This window comes from Canis aureus, chromosome 15, assembly GCF_053574225.1.
Source record: "Canis aureus isolate CA01 chromosome 15, VMU_Caureus_v.1.0, whole genome shotgun sequence".
NCBI classification, from domain to species: domain Eukaryota; kingdom Metazoa; phylum Chordata; class Mammalia; order Carnivora; family Canidae; genus Canis; species Canis aureus.
The window spans coordinates 46,901,757-46,920,516 of record NC_135625.1 but is presented as its reverse complement, the minus strand read 5'-3'; the positions used below and the strand labels follow the sequence as shown (position 1 = coordinate 46,920,516).

The 18,760-nt window shown below is 58.6% G+C and overlaps 1 protein-coding gene across 5 annotated transcripts in view; it reads left to right on the top strand.

The window, feature by feature from the left end:
* DNAJB6 (DnaJ heat shock protein family (Hsp40) member B6) overlaps nt 1-12,514 on the top strand; it is a 72,266-nt gene extending 59,752 nt beyond the window's left edge. For all 5 annotated transcript variants that reach the window (XM_077849506.1, XM_077849502.1, XM_077849503.1 and 2 more), the window contains 2 exons: nt 5,530-5,742; nt 11,073-12,514. In XM_077849506.1, the coding sequence (XP_077705632.1) occupies nt 5,530-5,742; nt 11,073-11,155 (296 nt within the window). In that variant the 3' untranslated portion in view covers nt 11,156-12,514. The remainder of the gene's footprint in view (nt 1-5,529; nt 5,743-11,072) is intronic.
* The last annotated feature ends 6,246 nt before the right edge of the window (nt 12,515-18,760 follow it).

Sequence of the window (18,760 nt, the reverse complement as noted above, 5' to 3'; positions counted from 1 at the left end):
CCCGCATGTGCGTGCCCCGGGGGGCGCTTCTGCTTGTGGAGGGATCCAGAGCTGGAGCTGCGTGGGCCTCAGGAGGATGCTAAGCTGCCCTGTGCCGTAACCGACATCATCAGGCCTACACTGCTGCCGAGCATCTGAGGTCCCAGCAGGGGCCTGTCGAGGACCCTCTGCTGCTTGCCAGGCCCTGTGGCCACACGGCCCGGCAGGTCATGGATGCCGGCATGGGGATATGGGGACACGGTCAGGAGTTCTGATACGTGCTCAGAGTTGGAGGGAAGCCCGTGGCACTGGGGCCTCCACACCCTCATAGGCTGCCTCGTAGTGGCCCCTGGCGTGGGGTCCCATGCACTGTTCATCTTCTGTGCCAGGGCCCCAGCAGGAACTTCCTGTGTATGCTCCTGGCCTTAGCCCCGGACCTGTGGGCACCTCCCTGCTCCTGGCACCGCAGCCCCTCCCAGCCAAGGCTGGGCATCCCCATGATGGTTTCCCTTCATGGAATCGGGGTCCCATTACTTTGACAAGTAGTCCTTGCTTCCCCTAATGAGCCAGCACACCTGTCTGCCTCCTGGGTGTGGCCTGCACATTGTCTTTGTGTCACGTGTCCACCTGTTGGCTGGTGCTCAGGCTGCGTTGGCTTAGGAGACCTTGTAGAATCTGTCTTGTGCCTCTGGTCCACTTGGTACCATGTCCCGGTCACATCATAGTCTGTGCTGCTCCCTGTGGCCTTCCCGCACCTCTTTTTGCCCTCCTCGGGGCTGTTGCCCACTGGCCGATGGTCCTCCGTGCTATGGATTTGCAGGGCACGAGGTGGGCGGCCCTGACCTCATCATGGCACCGTGTTCTGAGGCTGTAATAACAGGAGCTGCGTCCCACGCTGGTCCCCAGGCCCTGAGCTTTGAAGGAGTCCCCCGATGGGCCAGAGGTACATTTTTGGATGTTTGTGTAATCTCACGTTATGTTGGCAGTATTCATGATTTGAGTAAGTATGGGATTGACACGCTGCCCTCTCAAGAAAGCGGCCAGCACCAGGGCCTCTTGGATTGTACTTATTTGGGAAAAGTGATCCTGTTTTTATCTATGGAAGTTTGTTTTCATTTGCATATTATCAAGCCAGCATGCCGCTCACTGTATCTGGACTCCATTTGGGGAAAGAACGGAGGCATTTGACAGGACGGCTGTGTACACGGAGCAGCTGCCGAACATTCCTTTCATAGCTTCCCGATGATTTCAGTGTGCTTTGGCCTGGGACACTGGCAGCCCATGTGTTTGTTTTCAAATTTTATAACTTGGTGCTAAGGGCAGGACTGATTCTGGTATATTTAGTTTTCCAAATGAAAAAAGATGCTTGGACTGTCAGGAGCAACATAAAGGTCAGTTAATTCATGCACAAGAAAAAAGGCATGCAGAGCGTCTACCAAAATGGGATGTGAAACTAGATGTGACTTATTTTTTCCAACTAATTTGTTATTACCTTCATTCAGTACAAACCGACCAGCTCAAGTTGTTTGAACAGTGGTCGTAAATGCCACAGAAGAGGAAGAGTTTAGCGAATAATGAGCTAGTACAGAGCGTGTGGGAAACGGCGTGGGAAGAAGTCAAAGCCATGGCTTTCAGGAAGCATGACACTGGCTTAGGGGGTGAGGTAGGGATGCAGTGATCACCCGCTTTATCTCGGAGGGTTGTAGGTTGTGCCAGGGCACCGTGGGGATTCGTGCTTGTCATCATGGCTTCGGTGAGTGACCCCTCCCCAGGCCACCTGACCCAGCGGCTGCTGCCTGAGGACCTGGCCTGGCAGTGGGAACTCCCCCGACCTGGCTCTTCAGCATCACTGGGCTTTGGTCTGGGTTTTGGTCAGTCTTGCTGGAGCAGACGCTCTGAAGAGGGGTTGGGGGGAGGTGTGCTCCCACCCGGGCACTGACTTCCATGGCAGGTGCTGGGTCTAGGTATAGTGTGTAGGGAGAGGAGATGAGGCTGCTTTAAAATTGGGGTGAGGTAAGGCTGGGTCCAATCCTGTAGGACCACTCCTCCCTCAGAAGCTCCCTATTTTGTCACCACGAGGCCAGGACAGTTGGGGTCCTGATGGTCCATCTGACCCTGGGCATGGACATTCCTCCAGATATTCGTCTGTCCCTCTCCTTCCTGTGTCTTGTTGGCTCCCCCTCCCCATGCTCCAGCCCTAGCGATAGGAGGGCGGTGGGTGGGAGGCAGGCGGCACAGGTCAGGGCACTGAGGGACACTGGGGAGTTTGCAGCGCTCAGCCTGGGAAGTGCGGGCTTCCCACCTTTGGAGGACCAGAGCCTCCACCAGGAGGGATGGCCTGGCCCTGGGTCAAAGTCCGTCGTAGCCTTGGTTCTAACCAAACCTAACTCAACCTTGGTGGGGAGGAGGGGGGAATGTCCTCCCACCAGCAGGTGGGGGATGGTGGCCTCCTGTTGCAGATGCCTGTCCATACCCACGGCGGCGTTCCTTGCATGTGATGGGTTGAGTGCGTCCTTGCAGGAAGTACCCAGTGAAGACTTTTGGGTGAGACCATGATTGAGTCTTTGCTTCTCGTTTCCTTCCTCCATCCTCTTTCCCTAAATTATTTTTCCTGGTACCTGATCCCCTGTAAAGTTTTGTGGGAACTTTGTGGGGTCAGTGACTCCGTCGTCTCTGCTCCAGACCAAGGACTTCAGGAGCCCACGGTGTGTGGGGACCTGGGGGCACATAGTGGTCACCGTGTCCCTGGAAGGGTCAGGAAGACTGTGACACGTGGGTCAGCAGCACATCCTACCACTGTTTCCGAAAGGGTCCCTGTGGCCCGGGCATGCCCTGATCACACAGTGGTTCTGGACGCAGGGGCTGTGTCCAGGGCTGCAGGGCAGGAGCATCGTGGGGCAAGGTCCGAGCTGCAGGGGCCCTCCGGTGTGCCCAAGAGGGCAGGGCAGAGAGGTGCAGGCCTCTGGCGGAGCTGGCGGGCAGGCGGGGCAGCTAGGGTGGTGGCCTCATCCCTGGGACCATCCCGGGGTCCCCGGGGTCCGCCCTGAGTGGTCAGAGCCCAAGAGACCCTGGACCCACGGCGCCTTCACCCACCTGGAGCTGTCCATGTGCTATGCCTGCCCCGGAAGCTGCATGTTGGACACGTTCTCAGGATGTTCTTGAGCTTAACGCCAACACTGAGCATCACGTGGCCCTGGAGTGTGGTGTGAGCGCCTGTCCTGGGCTGGGGTGGGCACAATGGCCCTGGACTGAGGGGCACGACTGGCCTGCCCTGGGGGAGCCTGGCCTGTCTCCACGAGCTAGTGTCCCCCCTGCCCCGTAAGTGAGGGAAGCCAGGCCGGCGGTCTGCACCCAGACAGGCTCCCTGCTCTTCATGGGGAGGTGGCCCATGGTGGCAGCGGGTGCTTCTGGGGGTGCTTCTGGGGGCGGCAGGAGAAATGCCACTCTTGTCTCCATCGCGTGGTTGAACCACTCGGATCTGAGCATTCCCGAGGTGCGGTAAGTGAGCTGGGCAGGCAAGTGAGCTGGGCAGGCGGTGGCTCCCCTCATGCTTCCCGGTGCCCTCTCCGCCAACCCCGGGCTCGCCGCTTATGAAGCCAAGCTCGCACAGAGAGGTCAGTGACCCCAACTGGGGCGGACAGTGCGCAGCACTTCACTGTGGGCTGTGGGCAATGGGGCATTAGGGGTGATGGGATGGGGTCAGGGCCAGGAGGGGGCAGTTGGCCTGCAGAGGTTTCCCACCTCCTTCCAAGCTGGACATAGCTGAGCCTGTGCCTTGGGTGACATCCAGGGGCCAGGGGTTACCCCGTGGCCACCAGCCCCTCCCTGAGGGTGGCCCACAGTTGGGGCGCCCACCCTATGCCACTTGCCCCCTCAGATGCTTTGAAGTCAAGCCACCGTCCAGCGGTGATTCCTTAACACCAGCTCCACGGCTCCTACTGCATGTGTTTGCAAGTCATAATTTTGTTTTATTTGCCAAAAAAACCGTACCAGACATCAAACCACAGACCCCTGAGAGGTGGGCTCCCCATGAGGGCTCTCTGGCCTTAACCTTGGCCCTGCTCATGGATACCCCACTGACTGCCCTCCCGTGGCAGACACAGGGTGCTCCAGAGCATCTGTGTCCCCTCGGTGACTGGATTAACTCTGAGGCTTAGAGGTCCTCACCGGAAACATCTGTCCAGGCCACGTGCTCGGGGCCGCCAGGTGCCCTCTCCCCACTTGGATGACAGTTTGCTTAAGCTGCTCCAGAACCTTCGGGTTTGTCCAGCAGGTGGGCTGTGTGTGGTGCCCAAGCAAGAGCTGGATATAGGCCCTTGGCCAGGCCTGGCTGCGGGGTGGGGGTTCCAGGTGCCAGAGGACACGGAGTGCACCTGTGTGGCACCACTGTGTCCAGAGCTGTTGGGCGTTTTCAGGTCCCCCCCCCGCCGGGGAACCCAAATCTGACTTTGGAGAACCTCTAAAACACAGGCTGCATGGCATGGGCTGCCCCAAGACCTCATGTTTCTCAAGTGATTTCTGTGCTTGGTGTGGGTGGGGACACCCTAGAGCCCACCATCTCTCACCAGCATGGCTATAGTGCCCCGGGTGTGGGCACAATTGGTGCCAGGGCTTGGGGGCTAGTCCTGGCAGCTCAGAAGTTGGGTCCATGAGAAGTGCCTTCGTGTGCTCCAGGATAACCTTGGTGGGCTGCGGGGGAGGCGCCCAGCCTGGCACCTGGGTGTGAGTGCGTGACCGTGAGGCCCATGTGCTCGTGTGCAGCCCTGACCCTGCACTTTAGGACCGTCCTGGAGCGTGCTCCCCAGCGTGGGAAGGGGGAAACAAGGGATGAGACTGTGCTGTGCTTGGGGAGGCATCCGGGGAACAAGGGATGAGACTGTGCTGTGCTTGGGGAGGCACCCGGGGTTTGCCCTGGATGGAGGTGGCCTCTCTATTTCTCGGGACTCAGGGTGTTCGGTGGCAGTTGTCCCCTGGATGGTAGATGCCCCGTCCTCCCTCTAAGGGGCAGGGTGGGTATGAGGCACAGGGGAGGACCTCCCCAGGCCCATTGTTGGAGAGACGGCGACCCTGACATCGTCGTCCTTCCTTGCTCTCAGGTGCTCGCCTGCTCCTCAAAAGCTTTCAGACAGTGAAACTTGGAATCATTCAGTGACCATTACAATTTGTTTTCTGATTTTATTCCTGGTATTTAACTAATGTGCAAAACTGTTTTCCACTTTTTTAAAGGACTGGGGCACCCGGGGGCTCAGTGAAGCATCTGCCTCTGGCTCAGGTCGTAATCTCGGGGTCCTGAGGTCGAGCCCCATGTCGTGTCGGGCTCCCTGCCCTGCGTGTGTCTGCTTCTCCCTCTCCCTCTGCCGCACCCCTGTGCGCCCTGTGCGTGGAGGCACGGCGTGGCCCGTTGGCTCCTCTCTGAGGTTGGGCGGCGTCTTCCCTCTCCTCTGGCGGAAGCACGAAGGCTGCAGCTCTGGTGGCCCCAAGGTGGGGCCACAGGTCGGGGCGGAGGGTGGCGCAGCGTGAGCTCACGGCCGCCCCGTCCTCTGCTTTCAGGTGTGGCGGACGAGCTCGCGTTCCTGGAGGAGTGCCAGCGCAGAGGCCAGAGTGCGCTGCCCTCCCAGCCCGCCGGCAGCAGCGGCCAGTCGCCGAGGGCACAGAGGCCGGCCTCCCTGCCCAAACCCGAGCCTCATGACATCGCTGAAGAGGATGAGCCAGGCCGACAGCGAGCCACCCACAGCCTCTGGGACCCCTCACTGCTCTCTGCAGGTGTGCAAAGGGAAACCGAGGCAGAGCTTCCCCGCAGGGACGCCTCCCTGCCCTCCCGGGACCAGAGAGGACAGAAATCGCTCCTGTGCTGTTGTGTACTGACCTGAAGGGGTGGGCTGGGCGGGGGCACGGGGGCTGCTTGGAGCGCGGCGGCAGTGGTTGGGGCTCCTGCAAGGTTCCCCAATTAAAACGGGGTGCCAGTCCTCCACGACGGTACGGAGTGTGTTGTCTTGGCAGAGGATGCCAGGTGCTGCTTCTACTTTCCATGTTCCTTTTTGTCACTTCCCACTTGGTGCTTGGGCTCTTGCAATGTGGCCAGGACACAGGCCCCTGGCCCCCCCCCCCCTTAAACCTCACAGCGCTTCCTGCCGCTCGTGCCTTCACCCATGCTTGGTTCCCGGGTTGCAGACAGAACGGAGCGTCCCCACCCTGGGCATCCTGCGCCACCTTCCCCTGGGGCGCTGGCTGGGATTCCTCTCCCACCTCTGACACTCTGGATGCTAATGACCCCATCTTTCCAGAGTCCTGGCTCTGCTCTCCCCCAGCTTCTTTAATTTCTTATAAAGCCCCAAAGGGTCTTCGAAGAGTCTCCCCCATTGAAAGTTCTGGATGGTTTCTGAGAGGTTGGCTGTGCCTGTGGCTTCGACCTGTGTTCTGAGGTCCGGTCTGTTTATTTGGACTTTTCATGAGTGGGAAGCACCTGTGCCCATGTTTGCTGACCCCCCCGCCCCGGGAGTGGCCACGGTGACCCTCGTGTACTAGGCGGTAGGAGACATCGGGGTGATGGCGAGGTATGTGGCAAGGCTGCCTCTGGGCATCGGCGGAGCACCCCATTGCATCCGGGGATAAGGCCGAGGTCTGTCGGACCCTTCCTCCCCCAGAACCTTCTCCCGGGAAGTTGGCCCCTCACGCTTCTTCTGTTCTTAGGGACAGACAGACTCGTGGTGGGTTTTGCTGAGGACGGAAGGCAGGTGTCCCCTGCCTGACACTGGGCGTCCTGGGGCTTTGAACCCTAGCCAGAGTGTCCTCGGGGCTGTGCTCTCACAGAGTGGTGCTGAGCAAACACATGGATCACAGTTTGGAGGCATTGGCCTTCTCGTCGTGGGGTGAAACGTTGGGGGGTTGCAAGGTCGTGCAAGTTCAGAGGATGTGTTCCTCCTTGAGTGGGCATGTGGACATTTCCCCAGTTGATTGTCAGCTCTTGGCACTGTGTGGTCTGGGTAAGAGGCCGCGTGGTACCCAGGGGTCTTGGCAAGGGGCACGTGGTGGATTCAGTTTGCCTGAACCAATCACCATTTGGACGATGGTCTTTAATGAGCAGTGTCTGGTTGGAAGGACGCCATCAACCTGCGTACCGGGTCCGAACCCCAGTTCCTGAGAACAAGGAGTGTGGCCAGGCCTCCGACCCTCCCTGTGGTCTTGCTCAGTGATGGCCAGGATCTGGGGCAGGACCTGGGCCCGTCACCAGCGCCATGTGCCCAGAGGGCACATCCCGAGTCCAGCACGGGGCTGGGGTTTCCTGGTGAGGCCGCTTGTTGGCTCGAGGGCCCTAGTACGTGGCCCCAAATCACAAAGTGGGACGCAAAGCTGGTGAATGCCTTCCCGGGCTGTGGGAGCACCCCCCTCAGGGCATTCTTCCTGCCAGCAGGGTGCTTCGCTTCTCTGCACCAACCGTTTGCAGCTCTCGGTTCTGCTTTGCAGATCCGGGCGCCAGGCAGCAGTAAAGGGGTGCTGGGGCTCCTCCCGGGAGCTCCGCCCGAGCTGGGTCCCTGGAGACCTGGACACTGCCAACCCCGGGCAGGATGGCCCATGGGCCCCAGGGTCGTCTGTAGGGGCTTCACACCTCCAGCTTGGGGGTGGATTCTTCTGGAGAACAGTGTGCATGGAGGAGCTTGGTTCCCAGCTGCTCAGGTGCCCCCCGCTCGCGCCTCAGCACTGGAGCTGCCACTAGATGGAGGGGCCCCACCCACGGAGCCCAACAGGGGGGCTGTTGGGACACAGGGGGCACGGGAGGAGGGGGCAGCGGAGGCAGCGGTGGCAGCGGCTCGGCTCCCAGTGCCCACACGGCTGGTGGCCTTGGGCGGCTTCGCGGGCTGTCCCTCTAGTGCTACTACCTGATGAACCTAACACGCTTCTCTGCCCAGAACTTTCACCAAGTCTTTCCAATGTTTCCTTCTGTGAGCGATGCTTGGTGCGTGAGCCTGTTGGAAGGCGGCCAGTGGACCTGGTGATCCCAGTGACGGCTGACAGGGGGCATGGCCTTGTCCCGGTCATAGACTCCGCAGGAACCTGCTTCCCTGTGGAGCCGCCCCGTGCCTGCTGGTGCCCCATGGCCCTTCGGAGGCCCGGCCTTGGCGCTGCCGTCCTGTTGGCTTGTAGTTTTAGATCGTTAACATCCGACAGGCATTTCTGTCCCCTTAGTCACGTTACCGCCTTGTTGTGTGGGAAGGGGGCCCTGGGTGAAGGTTTGCTTTGCCGCCGCACTGTCAGGGGCAGAGCAGGTGACCCTGGGTTTGTGCCATGGGTGTGGGGGGGGTGGGGACCTGGGAATTGGGCTGCCTGCTTTCGGACAGGCATCCCCGGCCAGGTTGCGATGGAGCCCCTGCTCCCGGCCGTCCGCGAGCACCGGGCATTTGGCTCCCTCGGTTGGAGCCCTGGGTGCACATGCAGCACCCTGAGGAGTGTGCCGGGTCAAGTGCAGGATTGCTTATTCAGCACCTGTTTCCTTGTGTGGTTTTGAAGACCATCCCAGGCTGTCAGAGCCGCCTCTTGGGGCAAATCAAACCTCCGGGAACTTGCGTCTGTTGTGACCAGAGAGCCCTGGGCCTCTGAGGGAACAAGCAGGAGGGATGGTTGCAGGTGGTGCTGGGGTGTGGTCCTGTGGCCGCAGGCTGGTTGGCGTCCCCCACATGCCCCAGCTGCAGAGGACCTGCTGGGGGGGTGTGCATCAGCTCCACACCCCCAGAATCTTGCCATTTGTGCTGGAATTCCTTTAGTTTGTCCCAAGTTATTTTTTGGTCATCATAAAATTAAAAATGTCTTGTAGCAGAAGTGGTATTTTATTTATCTATTTATTTTATTTTTTTAAAGGTTTACTTATTTATTTGTTCATGAGACACAGAGAGAAAGTGAAGCAGGTTCCACACAGGGAGCCCAATGTGGGACTTGATCCCGGGACTCCAGGATCACGCCCTGGGCCGAAGGCAGGCGCTAAACTGCTGAGCCACCCAGGGATCCCCTAGAAGTGGTGTTTTAATGAGAAATGTATTTCCTGGCCCTGTGCTGGGCAGCAGGTGCTCCCTGGGGAGGGGCCAGGGTGGTGGTGACCATGGCTGGAGCCCAGCTCTGCCTGATGTGTGCTTGGGGGTTTCGGGGTCCCTTCAGGGTCAGGGGTTAGGATCTCATGACCAGACAAGTGCACTCAGGCCAGGCCAGGGAGGCCTCCCATGCTGTGTCCTGGAGGCAGGAGGGGGTCCTGGGCCCCCCGTGCTCCTCCGGGTCCATCTGTTCCTCCTCCTGGTTGTCATAGTCGGGCCAGGAGATGACAGCTCGGTAAAGTCAGGGGAGTGCAGGGGCGTGCAGGAAGTCAGCAGGTTTTTCTTTTTCTTCTTGGGTTATTTTACACGTAATTGGATCTGGTAGGGGGAGAGGGGGCTGCCCTCCCTCTAAGAAGTTATGCCTCAGCCCCACAGTCGGCCACGCCCCCAGAAGGCACCCGTGAAGCCTCTGAACCCCACTCCCTGTGTGTCCTTGAACCCCACTGGCGCTTGGCTGCCCTGCTCACAGCCAGCCTGGGAGCCCATCCAGGGAAGAATCCCCTCTGGAGGTTTCTCCACAGAAGACCCTCCCGGGACCGAATGGCCCATCCTGATGTCACCTCACACCTCCCGTGTGTAATCACATCTGAGAAAGGACCCAGGGACATGTCCCCAAACTAGCTCTGGTTCCCTGTTTGGTGCCTTGGAGGCTGTTCTTGTGCCCCCATTGTGGCTGTTTGGATCTGTTCACCGGATTCGCCACTGGGTGCGGCTGTGGGTGAGCCCTCTGCATGCCCACGCCCTCACCTGCCGGGTGGGTTAGCCCTCTGTCTTCTCCCTCCTGTTCAGAACTCTGAGGCAGCTTTCCTAAACACACAGCCTTGGATGACTTAGCATCTGGCAGGTGTCACAGCCTCCGGGTGAGACAGGCAGGCCGTGTGGAACCTCAGGTGCACGAGCTACAGGGGAAAGTGGCCGGTTGCCTCAGGGGGTGAAGGAGTGGGGCATGTAGGGCCTCCTGTGTCACTTGCGTGAGGACCAAGTGGATCGGAGGCCTGTTGTCTTCGAGGTGTGTGTGGTCTCTGGTGCTGTCACGGGGTCAGCAGACCGTCCACCTGGCAGTAGGTGGTGAGGCCATTAGCCAGGCCTGGGGCAGGTGTTGGGGGTCCTTGTGCATTGGCTGAAGGTCCGCGTCTGAGGAACTGGGCCCACGTGTCTGGGACTGTGGTTCTGCAGACGGACAAGTGTCGTGCCCCCGTGGCATCTGATGACTGCGTCTGTGTCCCATCTGGATGGGAAGTGATGCTCCAGAACATGGCCTCGTAGTTAAAAACCCTGAGGTGCTTCCAGGTGATCTTTGAGTAGGCTCGGGGGCGTGCGTGAGTCCCAGCCTCACAGCGACTGGGCTGGTTCTGTCCCTTGTCCCATCAAACACGGCTCTTTGCCCTGCAACCAGCATCCAGCCCATCTGCTGGCTCATCATTCAGTACGCTGTTGAGACAAGTGAGCACAGGGCCCTAAGTTATTTCTGCACAACTGGAGCCGGGGCTGTTGGATGAACCCTCTGGGGGATGAGCAGGTGCACGTTTACCTGTCTCTCCTCCGCCTTCAGCCAAGCACAGGCTAAACATACAGCACGGGGAAAATGAAAGGTTCTTGTCCTTACATGAGAAATGGGAATGGAGAGCCCAGAACCTGCAGAGGGGACTCTGGACTGGCCAGGGCTGCAGGGAGCCCATCCCCGGGGTGGGGGGTGGGGTCTCCAGGGGGCGTGGGGTGGGGCTGCCAAGGGCAGATGTGAGAACTCAGCAGCGTGAGCCGAGGGGCGTGTGAGCTGCACGTTGCCGCCTGCATGGCTGTGACGCCCTTCGAATAATGTCAGAGGCTCCTCTGCAATTTAAAAAGTCAGCTCATGGTTTTGTTGAGCTTCAGACGTGGACTGGAGACGAGTGGAGGCACCTGCGCTCACTGTGTCTTTTTTTAAACACGGGGGAGAATTTGGAAACCTGTTTGCCTCTTAGTGGGGAAGCAGCCGCTGTTGTGCACAGTGTTTCACGAGCCGTGTTTCCTTAGGGTTCAAAGAAGGTGGCAAGAGGAAGAAGCAGAAGCAGAGAGAGGAGTCCAAGAAGAAGAAGGCGACCAAAGGCAACCACTAGACGGACTCGCGGCCTCGCTGGCGCCCAGGCTGGCTCCGTGCGGCAGTGCGCACGCGTTAGGTAGCGGCACCTGCTTGGCCACTGTCCCAAGACCACACCTTCTCTGCACGGGGACGCTGGTGATGATCAGTCAGCGTAGGGACGGCAGGAGATGGGAGCGATGGCTGTGGGTGGTGGTGGCACGGGCGTGGAGCCTGCCTGGATTGTCCCTGCTTGTCTCCGCACTAAATCCGATAGTGTCTCCTCAGGAGTGGTTAAGAACCCAGCTCCTTTTCAACTCTTCAACCACGACACCAGCTCCTGAGGCGCGTAGAGCTTTAGAGCTGCGACGGGTGCAGGCAGATAAGCGAGTGTGTGTTCACGGAATGACTTGTGGCGGTAGAGTTCCTGGAGCTAGCACTGGTGAAGGGCAGGGTGACGGGGCGGGGATCGCACTGGCATGTCAGGGCGCAGCTGCCAGGTGCTCGTCCTTCACGCCCAGGGGCGGGGGATGGGGGTTAGGCTTCGAAGCAGCTCTGCACAGGGCCCTGGCCATACCCGTGGGGTCCCTGCGGGTGAATCACTTAGATATAAAGTCATTCCTTATATTTATCGTGGTTTTAATCTCTAGCCCAAACTTGACTTCAAATATGCTTTGATTTTTGCTGAACCCCATCTTCTTTCTTCAGACCCATAGTTCATCTTAGTGTCTGCACAGGAGCCTACAGAATTTTGTTGGGTCGTGCGTCTCGGCGCCTGGCTGGGTGGTGCTGGGGAAGGCCAGGCGAGGTTCTTAGGGCCACGCGCCCTCTCACGGTGAGACGTGAACCAGGAAGGGGAACGAAATGCTTCAGTCTGTCAACATTGACACCTTTGCAAACATCGGTTTTTTTAAACGATTTTTTTTAATCCTCCCCTGCTCCCCCTGCCTCCCTGCCCCCTGCCCAGCAAGACTCTGTGCGGTTTTCGTGCTTATGCCTCTGCATGATCAGCTGCTGCTCAACCCCTTCTACTGACTAGATCCCGAGCTGCCTCAACCCTCCTGCACGCGCCCTGCCTGGGCCGCTTCCGCAGCACGCGGGCCTGCTCACGCCACTCGGCTTAGGGGCCCTGGGGCAGAGCTTGCACGGGATCCAGGGGTGCTGGTGACTTGGGTCTGGTGGTGTCTAGCCCGCCCAGCCCCCTGTGGCCGTGTCACGGGCGTGTGAGCCAGAGATGAGTGCAGCCTTCGTGGTCTTCAGGTGACTGTTACAGGGAAGTTTGCTTTGCTTGGCTTTGGTGGGGTGGCGGTGTGGACTGCTGTGGACTGCTTACCGTGGGACACGTGCCCTGGAAGGTGTGATGTATTTTAAGTGTTACATAAATAAAATGTCAACGCAACATGGTCCCGCTCACTTGACATTGTTCCTCACATCTGCAAGTTGCACTGTTGTTAGGAATTAAAAGTAAAGACCGTTGCTGTCTGTCATTTCAACCGTGAAAGATAAAGTGATACCCGGGGCAAGAGGCTGGACTCGGAGGTCACCGTGAGATGCGGTGTTATGTTCGGGCCATCCTCCCACCAAACCAAGCTCTGTGAGCCCAGGAGCCTGGCTGGTGGCGCGGGAGCTGCTGGAGGAGGCGGGACATGTCTGGGCCGTGTGTGTCCCAGGCTCCAGGACACACCATAACAGGGCCCCAGGAAAGAGCCTCTCCCAAGGGGACGTCTGGTTTGGGGGTTCATGGCAGATCCTCACATGGGGAGTCTGCTGTCGGCGCCGGGGAAGGGGGGAAGCCCAGTCCTGGCCCGTGACCCTTCCTGCACTCCACGGCTGGTCTCGTCGGGACAAGTGTCCCTGGGAGGGTGTCCTCCAGTCATCCCAGAGCGAGCTGCCATCGGCCATCGGGCCCCTGGTCCTCACCAGGCCCTGCGGCGGGGCGGGCAGCTTACGACCGCGCTTCCCTCTGGACAGAGGCCCCACGGGCCTGGAGAGCAAGATAGGTGCTGCTTCCCAGGCTGCGAGGGGAGCATGGGACAACCCGGCCCCCAGCCTGTGCTGAGAGCGTGTGAGCTCACCCCGTCACCCCTGCCCGTGTGGGGTGTGCTCCACCCCCTCAGAGTGGGGCTGCTGTGTAGAGGCCGGGAAGCCAGCGCCCAGGCTGACCCAATTCTCTTCAGGGCAGCTGCTGAAGGCCCGGTGCCTGGTGGCCTCTCGGAGGGGCTGCATGGGTGCTGGGCAGACATGACGGTGCTGGAGGGCAGGACCCAGCCAGCCTCCTCCTGCTGCACCCTCACCCGGAGGGCCGCGTGGGGCTGGCTGGAGCTTGTGGGTGTGGGCTGGGAGGTGGTCCCAGCCAAGGGCCCCACATGCACCCACGGCTGTCCGCCAGCCCATGCCCCTGGGTTAGGACGATCACGCCTGCAAACTCCCTTTTTTTTTTTTTTTTTCAAGCCATGGAAAGCATTTTAATGACAACTGGCATCACAGGTATAAATAAATAGCTCCTGTCCATCTATAATATGTGCTAGAAATATCTTTTTAAAAGGTCCAGCTAAGGTTACAAGGCTTCAAGTACCCTTTCTTAGCTACAAACTCCCTTTTAACAGGGATTTTCACACATTTATGTTGAAGTCCTTGCACAGACAGGCCCAGGGTGGCTACACCCAGTGCCCGGAGAGTGACACGGTGCCATCTGAGACAGGTAGGGCCGTGACCTTAATAATCACATGCCCGGGGCTCCTTTGAGGGCCACCTACCCCTGCCCCTAGGAACCTGCTGCCGGGCCCGGCCCCTCGGGCTGTGTTACTCCCATGTTGCCACAGCAAGAATGAGGCTGGGCCGGGCTGCCCCTCCAAGGAGGCCACTGGTGCAGGTGCCTGAGGTCCCCTGGCCCCTACTGAGCCCATAGCTGATGACCAGTGCAGGTCACCCCTGGTGTCACACTCTCTCCTGTCTGTACCTGGGGTGCCACCTGGTGCCCCCACATTCCCATCCTCGTCTCATCCAAGTGTGTGGGTGACCTGGTTCCTGGCAGACATCGAGTGGTGGGTGGCCAGGAGCCCTGCCAGGGCCGTGCCCACTGAGGATGTGTGGGGAGGCGCGAGGACAGAGCCTTGGCATGGCATGGGCGCTGAGGTGGGTGCCTGGTGCCGGTGTGGGCTTGGGCGGGCTCTGGGCATGCCTCAACAGGTGTGTCTGTGCCTCTGACCCATGGCTCCTTGGAGAAACCTCAGCACCAGCTCCAGGCGGCAAGTGGCCCCAGCATCTTGTCACCAGTTAGGAAGTAATCCCGTAGCCATGATGTGTCCCAGACCTGCACGGACTGTTCCTCTGGGGAACGCCGAAGCAGCAGGGGGCCCCCTTCCTGGATACTGGACTGTGGCCACATTAGGAGGGATGAGCCGTGTCACTGGAGCCACTATGCTGCCTTCTCTGCGGTGGCTCTCCACCCGGCCCTGCCTGGCCTGCTGCACCCTGGGCTGTCTACAGGCACGCCAACCACAGCCTGGCAGCAGCTGGCGTTAACCCTTCACCTTTTGACTCAGGGGTTTTTATAGGTTTTGCTTGGTCAGCACCATTCATTCTTAGCGAACAAACAGAATTCAGTTTTTATGGCATGAAAATTATTGTTTCTCTGACTGACTAGCCATTACGCAGTGACACGGGGTGACCCTGGATGACACAGGATGATGAATCTTCCCGTTCCTGAGAAATGAGTGTGATATACGGGGCAGCAGTCAGTCATCTGGCTCTAGGAGGATGGGGTGGGGCTTCCAGAGATCCTGGGCTTTTTCCTGGCCAAGGGCCTGGTTTGGGGAGGACCGTACATCCCCCTGCCTACCCCTGGGGCTGCCTGCCACCTGGCTGTGTCCTGTGTCCCTCCTGATCCCAGGGCAGCAGGCCCGGGCCCAGTGGGTAGAGGGCAGAGCCTGCCCCTCCTGGGGCAGTTGTGTGGGCTGCGATACCATGTTTCTTAGGGAGGTGTATGGCATGGGGGCATGGAGGACGCTCTGCTTCTCCTGTCCTTTTACAGAGGAGAGCCCAGACTCCAGGATGTCATGTTGGTTTCCTGGAGTCCACAGAACTGGGCCTGATGGGAGCCGGCCGTTCTGCTCCTGCAGAGCAACCCGCACGCTGCAATCTCTCCCCGTGCGCGTCCAGTGTCTCTCCCTCTGCTTTCTTGCTTGGGATCCTGTAAAGATGAATTTTCCTGGATCCACTCTGGGTCCATGAAGTGCACTTTGTACAGAAAAGCCTAATAAACGCGTCTTTCCTTCCCAGGTCTCTGAGGAACCACTTGGTGCTGTGTGCACCCCCCCACACCCCCTGCTGGGGACGGCGTGACAGCCAACTACTTCCTCTTTCCAACCCCCCAATGAATGTGCAGACTTTAAGATCTTTCTTGTGTTGCATCCAGTGAAGTCAGTCCCAGACACTCTGAATCTAGGCTACCTAATCTGTCCAGAGGGGTGTGGATACCGGTGATCGTCAGGAGTGTGTGTACTTAATGAGGGTTACCCAGGACTTGGGGTAGCTGTGTGTGCCGGGCTGGCCTGGTGGGCCTGAGAGGCTCAGCGAAAGCTCTGGCCTTTGCGCACCCCATCCCATAGGAGGGCATGGAGGGCCCCAGTGGTGACAACAGAGTGTGGGCTGAGCCATGAAAGGGATATCAGTTTGCTCTCAGGGACCAGAGATGTTAAAAGCCTTTGGGAAAAACTCAGGGGTGATACAAGTAAAATGAAAAAGCAACATAGCTGCCCTCACATTCTCGTTTCCCAGGGTAGCTGTAGGCCCGAGGAACTGCAGGCCTGATTTCTGGATGACTAACAAAGGCTGGAAACCAGCTCACCCTTCTCTCTTCCTGGGCCAGCTTCTGCCACCAGCTCTTTCCAGAGCCCCACTGTCATTGGTCTAGTGGAGGAGAGGCCACCAACAGTGGGTCAGTCCACCCATCCACCCATGTACCCATCCATGGAGCCCGCCTGCCTGCCCTCCCTCCCTCTAACCCTCCCTCTATCCACTTATCCATTATCCATCCATCTATCCATTCATCTACCTGTTCATCCATCTATCCATCCACCTATGCATTTATCCACTCATCCATGTACCCATCCATCCATCCACTTATCCACCTACCCACACACTCATCCATCCACCAATACATACCCATTCGTCTACCCATCCACCTATCCACCCATCCACTATCCATTCATCCACTCATCCACCCACCCACACATCCACACATCCACCTACCCATCCATCCACCCTCCGTCCATTGATGCATCCATCCATCAGTTCATCTCATCTATCATCCATCCACCAATCCATCTACTATCCATACACCCACCCATTGTCCACCCATTTATCTATTCATCCAACCGACTACCACCCACCAACCCACCTGTATGCTCATTCATTCACCCATCCATCTATCCATCTACCCTTCTGTCCTTCCTTCCATCCATCCATCCATCCATCCATCCATCCATCCATCCATCTATCCATCCATTTACGCACCCATCTACCCATCCACCCATCCACCTATCTGTCCATCCACCCATCCATTCATCTACCCATCCATCTGTCCAGCTATCTACCCAACCATCCATCTACTTATCTACCCACCCACCCACACATCCATCCATCCACCAATCCATACTCATCCATCCACTCATCCACCCACCCATCCATATCCATCCATCCATGCACTCATCCATCACCCATCCACCAATTCATCTACCCATCCATATACACACCCATTGTCCATCCATCCATCTACCTACCCACTGACCTAGCTACTCATCCATCCATCCATCCATCCATCCATCCATCCATCCATCCATATATCCACCCATCCACTCACTCATCCATCTGTTCATCTACCCATCCATCTACCTAACCATCCTTCCATCCATCCATCCATCCACCCACCCATTGTCCATCCATTGTCTAATGTACACTGTGTGTCCAACATGTGTCAAACACAACTGTATGTGTTGCAGCCCCACCCTGCAGAGGGGACAAGAGGTGATGTCCACAGGCAGGATAAGTCACCTCCAGCCCTACCCTTGTTGTGCTCTGGCCATGGGCTCAGACAGTACAGAAGGAATTCAGAGGAGCTCATGCTGGTGGGGTTATTGAGGAGCTTCACAGGTGGGTTTTGGAGGGCAGAGGCAGCCAGACCTGTGTGCAGGCAAGGGGAAGCCTAAGCCAAGGCTTGGGGTGCAGGCTGGAGGTAGAGAGGTAAACCCGCAGAAGGGGAGGGGTTTGGGTGAAACAGGAAGAGGTGAAGCTGGCAGGAGTGTGGGCCAGGTTGGGGCAGCCTCCAGCAACAGCTAGAGCTTGGAGTGGGTGCTGAATACAGCACGTGGTGTGGCTGGAGCCCAGCAGAGCCAGCCTGGCCTAGGCGCAGACTGTTCCAAGGAGAGGACGGCGGGCTGCTGCTTTCCTGCCAGGCCCAGGGGCTCAACTGAGTGAGCAGTGGAGAACAGGCCTAACCTGAGGATCGCATCTGTGGTGAACAGTGGTCACCTGTCACTCAGCAGATCTTTCGGCCTGATGATTGACTGTCACTGAGAGGCTCTCCTGTCACATTTGGCTCTGGGAGTCCCGAGTCCTTCCTTCCTGTCCCTCATCCCTCAGGACCATGACCTGGGGAGCAGCCAGTGAGGAACCAGCCCAGAGTCATCGGCCTGTTAGAGTGGGGACAGCCCCTTGCTTGTCACCTTGTGAAGACAGACCTTGACCTACACAAGGCAGGCTGCTCTCCCTGCTTCAGGCGAGTCCCATGTTGCCCACCTCAGGTGGGCCCTGAACAGGGCCTGGGGTCTTGATAGAGGCAGTGAGGAGAGGCTCTGCAGAGAAGGGCCTGGGGTCTTGATAGAGGCAGTGAGGAGAGGCTCTGCAGAGAAGGGCCCTGACAGCAGAGTGGTTGGAGGGAGGAATCAATAGCTCCCTGGGCAGAGGACCAGTTGGGCCACAGAGGTGCCCTCCTCCCGCCCCCCTTCTGCCCCAGCTGCCTGCTTGCCCAGCCCCTCCCCGAGATCCCATGTCACCTGCAGGGGTTGATGGTGGCCCCAGAAACGTACATCCCCTTCCTACCCTGGGACCTGTGAGGGTCACCTTGTGTGAAACCTGGGTCTTTGCAGGCACGTTCAGCCAAGGATCTTGAGATCACGAGGATTAAGGTGGCCTTAAATCCAGTGATGGGTGTCCTAAGGTGAGGAGAGGAAGACATGAGACACAGATACGGATAGGAGGAGGCCATGAGGAGACTGAGGCCAAGCCTGGGGTCACGCAGCCATGAGCCCTGAGGTGCCTGGCGCCAGCGGGGCCAAAAGAGGTGGGAAGGGGGAGTCTCAGCAGGCCTGGACCTCAGACCTCAGTGCTCTAGACCTGCTTTAGGGACCTCAGTGGGACGGGCGTCAGCATTATGAGCACTTGGTGCCTGGTGATGTGTTCAGGGCCGACCAGATGGCATGCGGACCCTGCTCTCAGAACTTCCTCTTAAAACATGGGTTCCCTGGCTTATACTTGAACATCCTAACGTTTAAAACCCCAAGTCGGGTATTTTCGGAGAAACTTCCCTGTATTTCTGTAGCTCAGTGTTGGAATTCCTCTTTACCGAAGGTGCTCACGAAGGTGC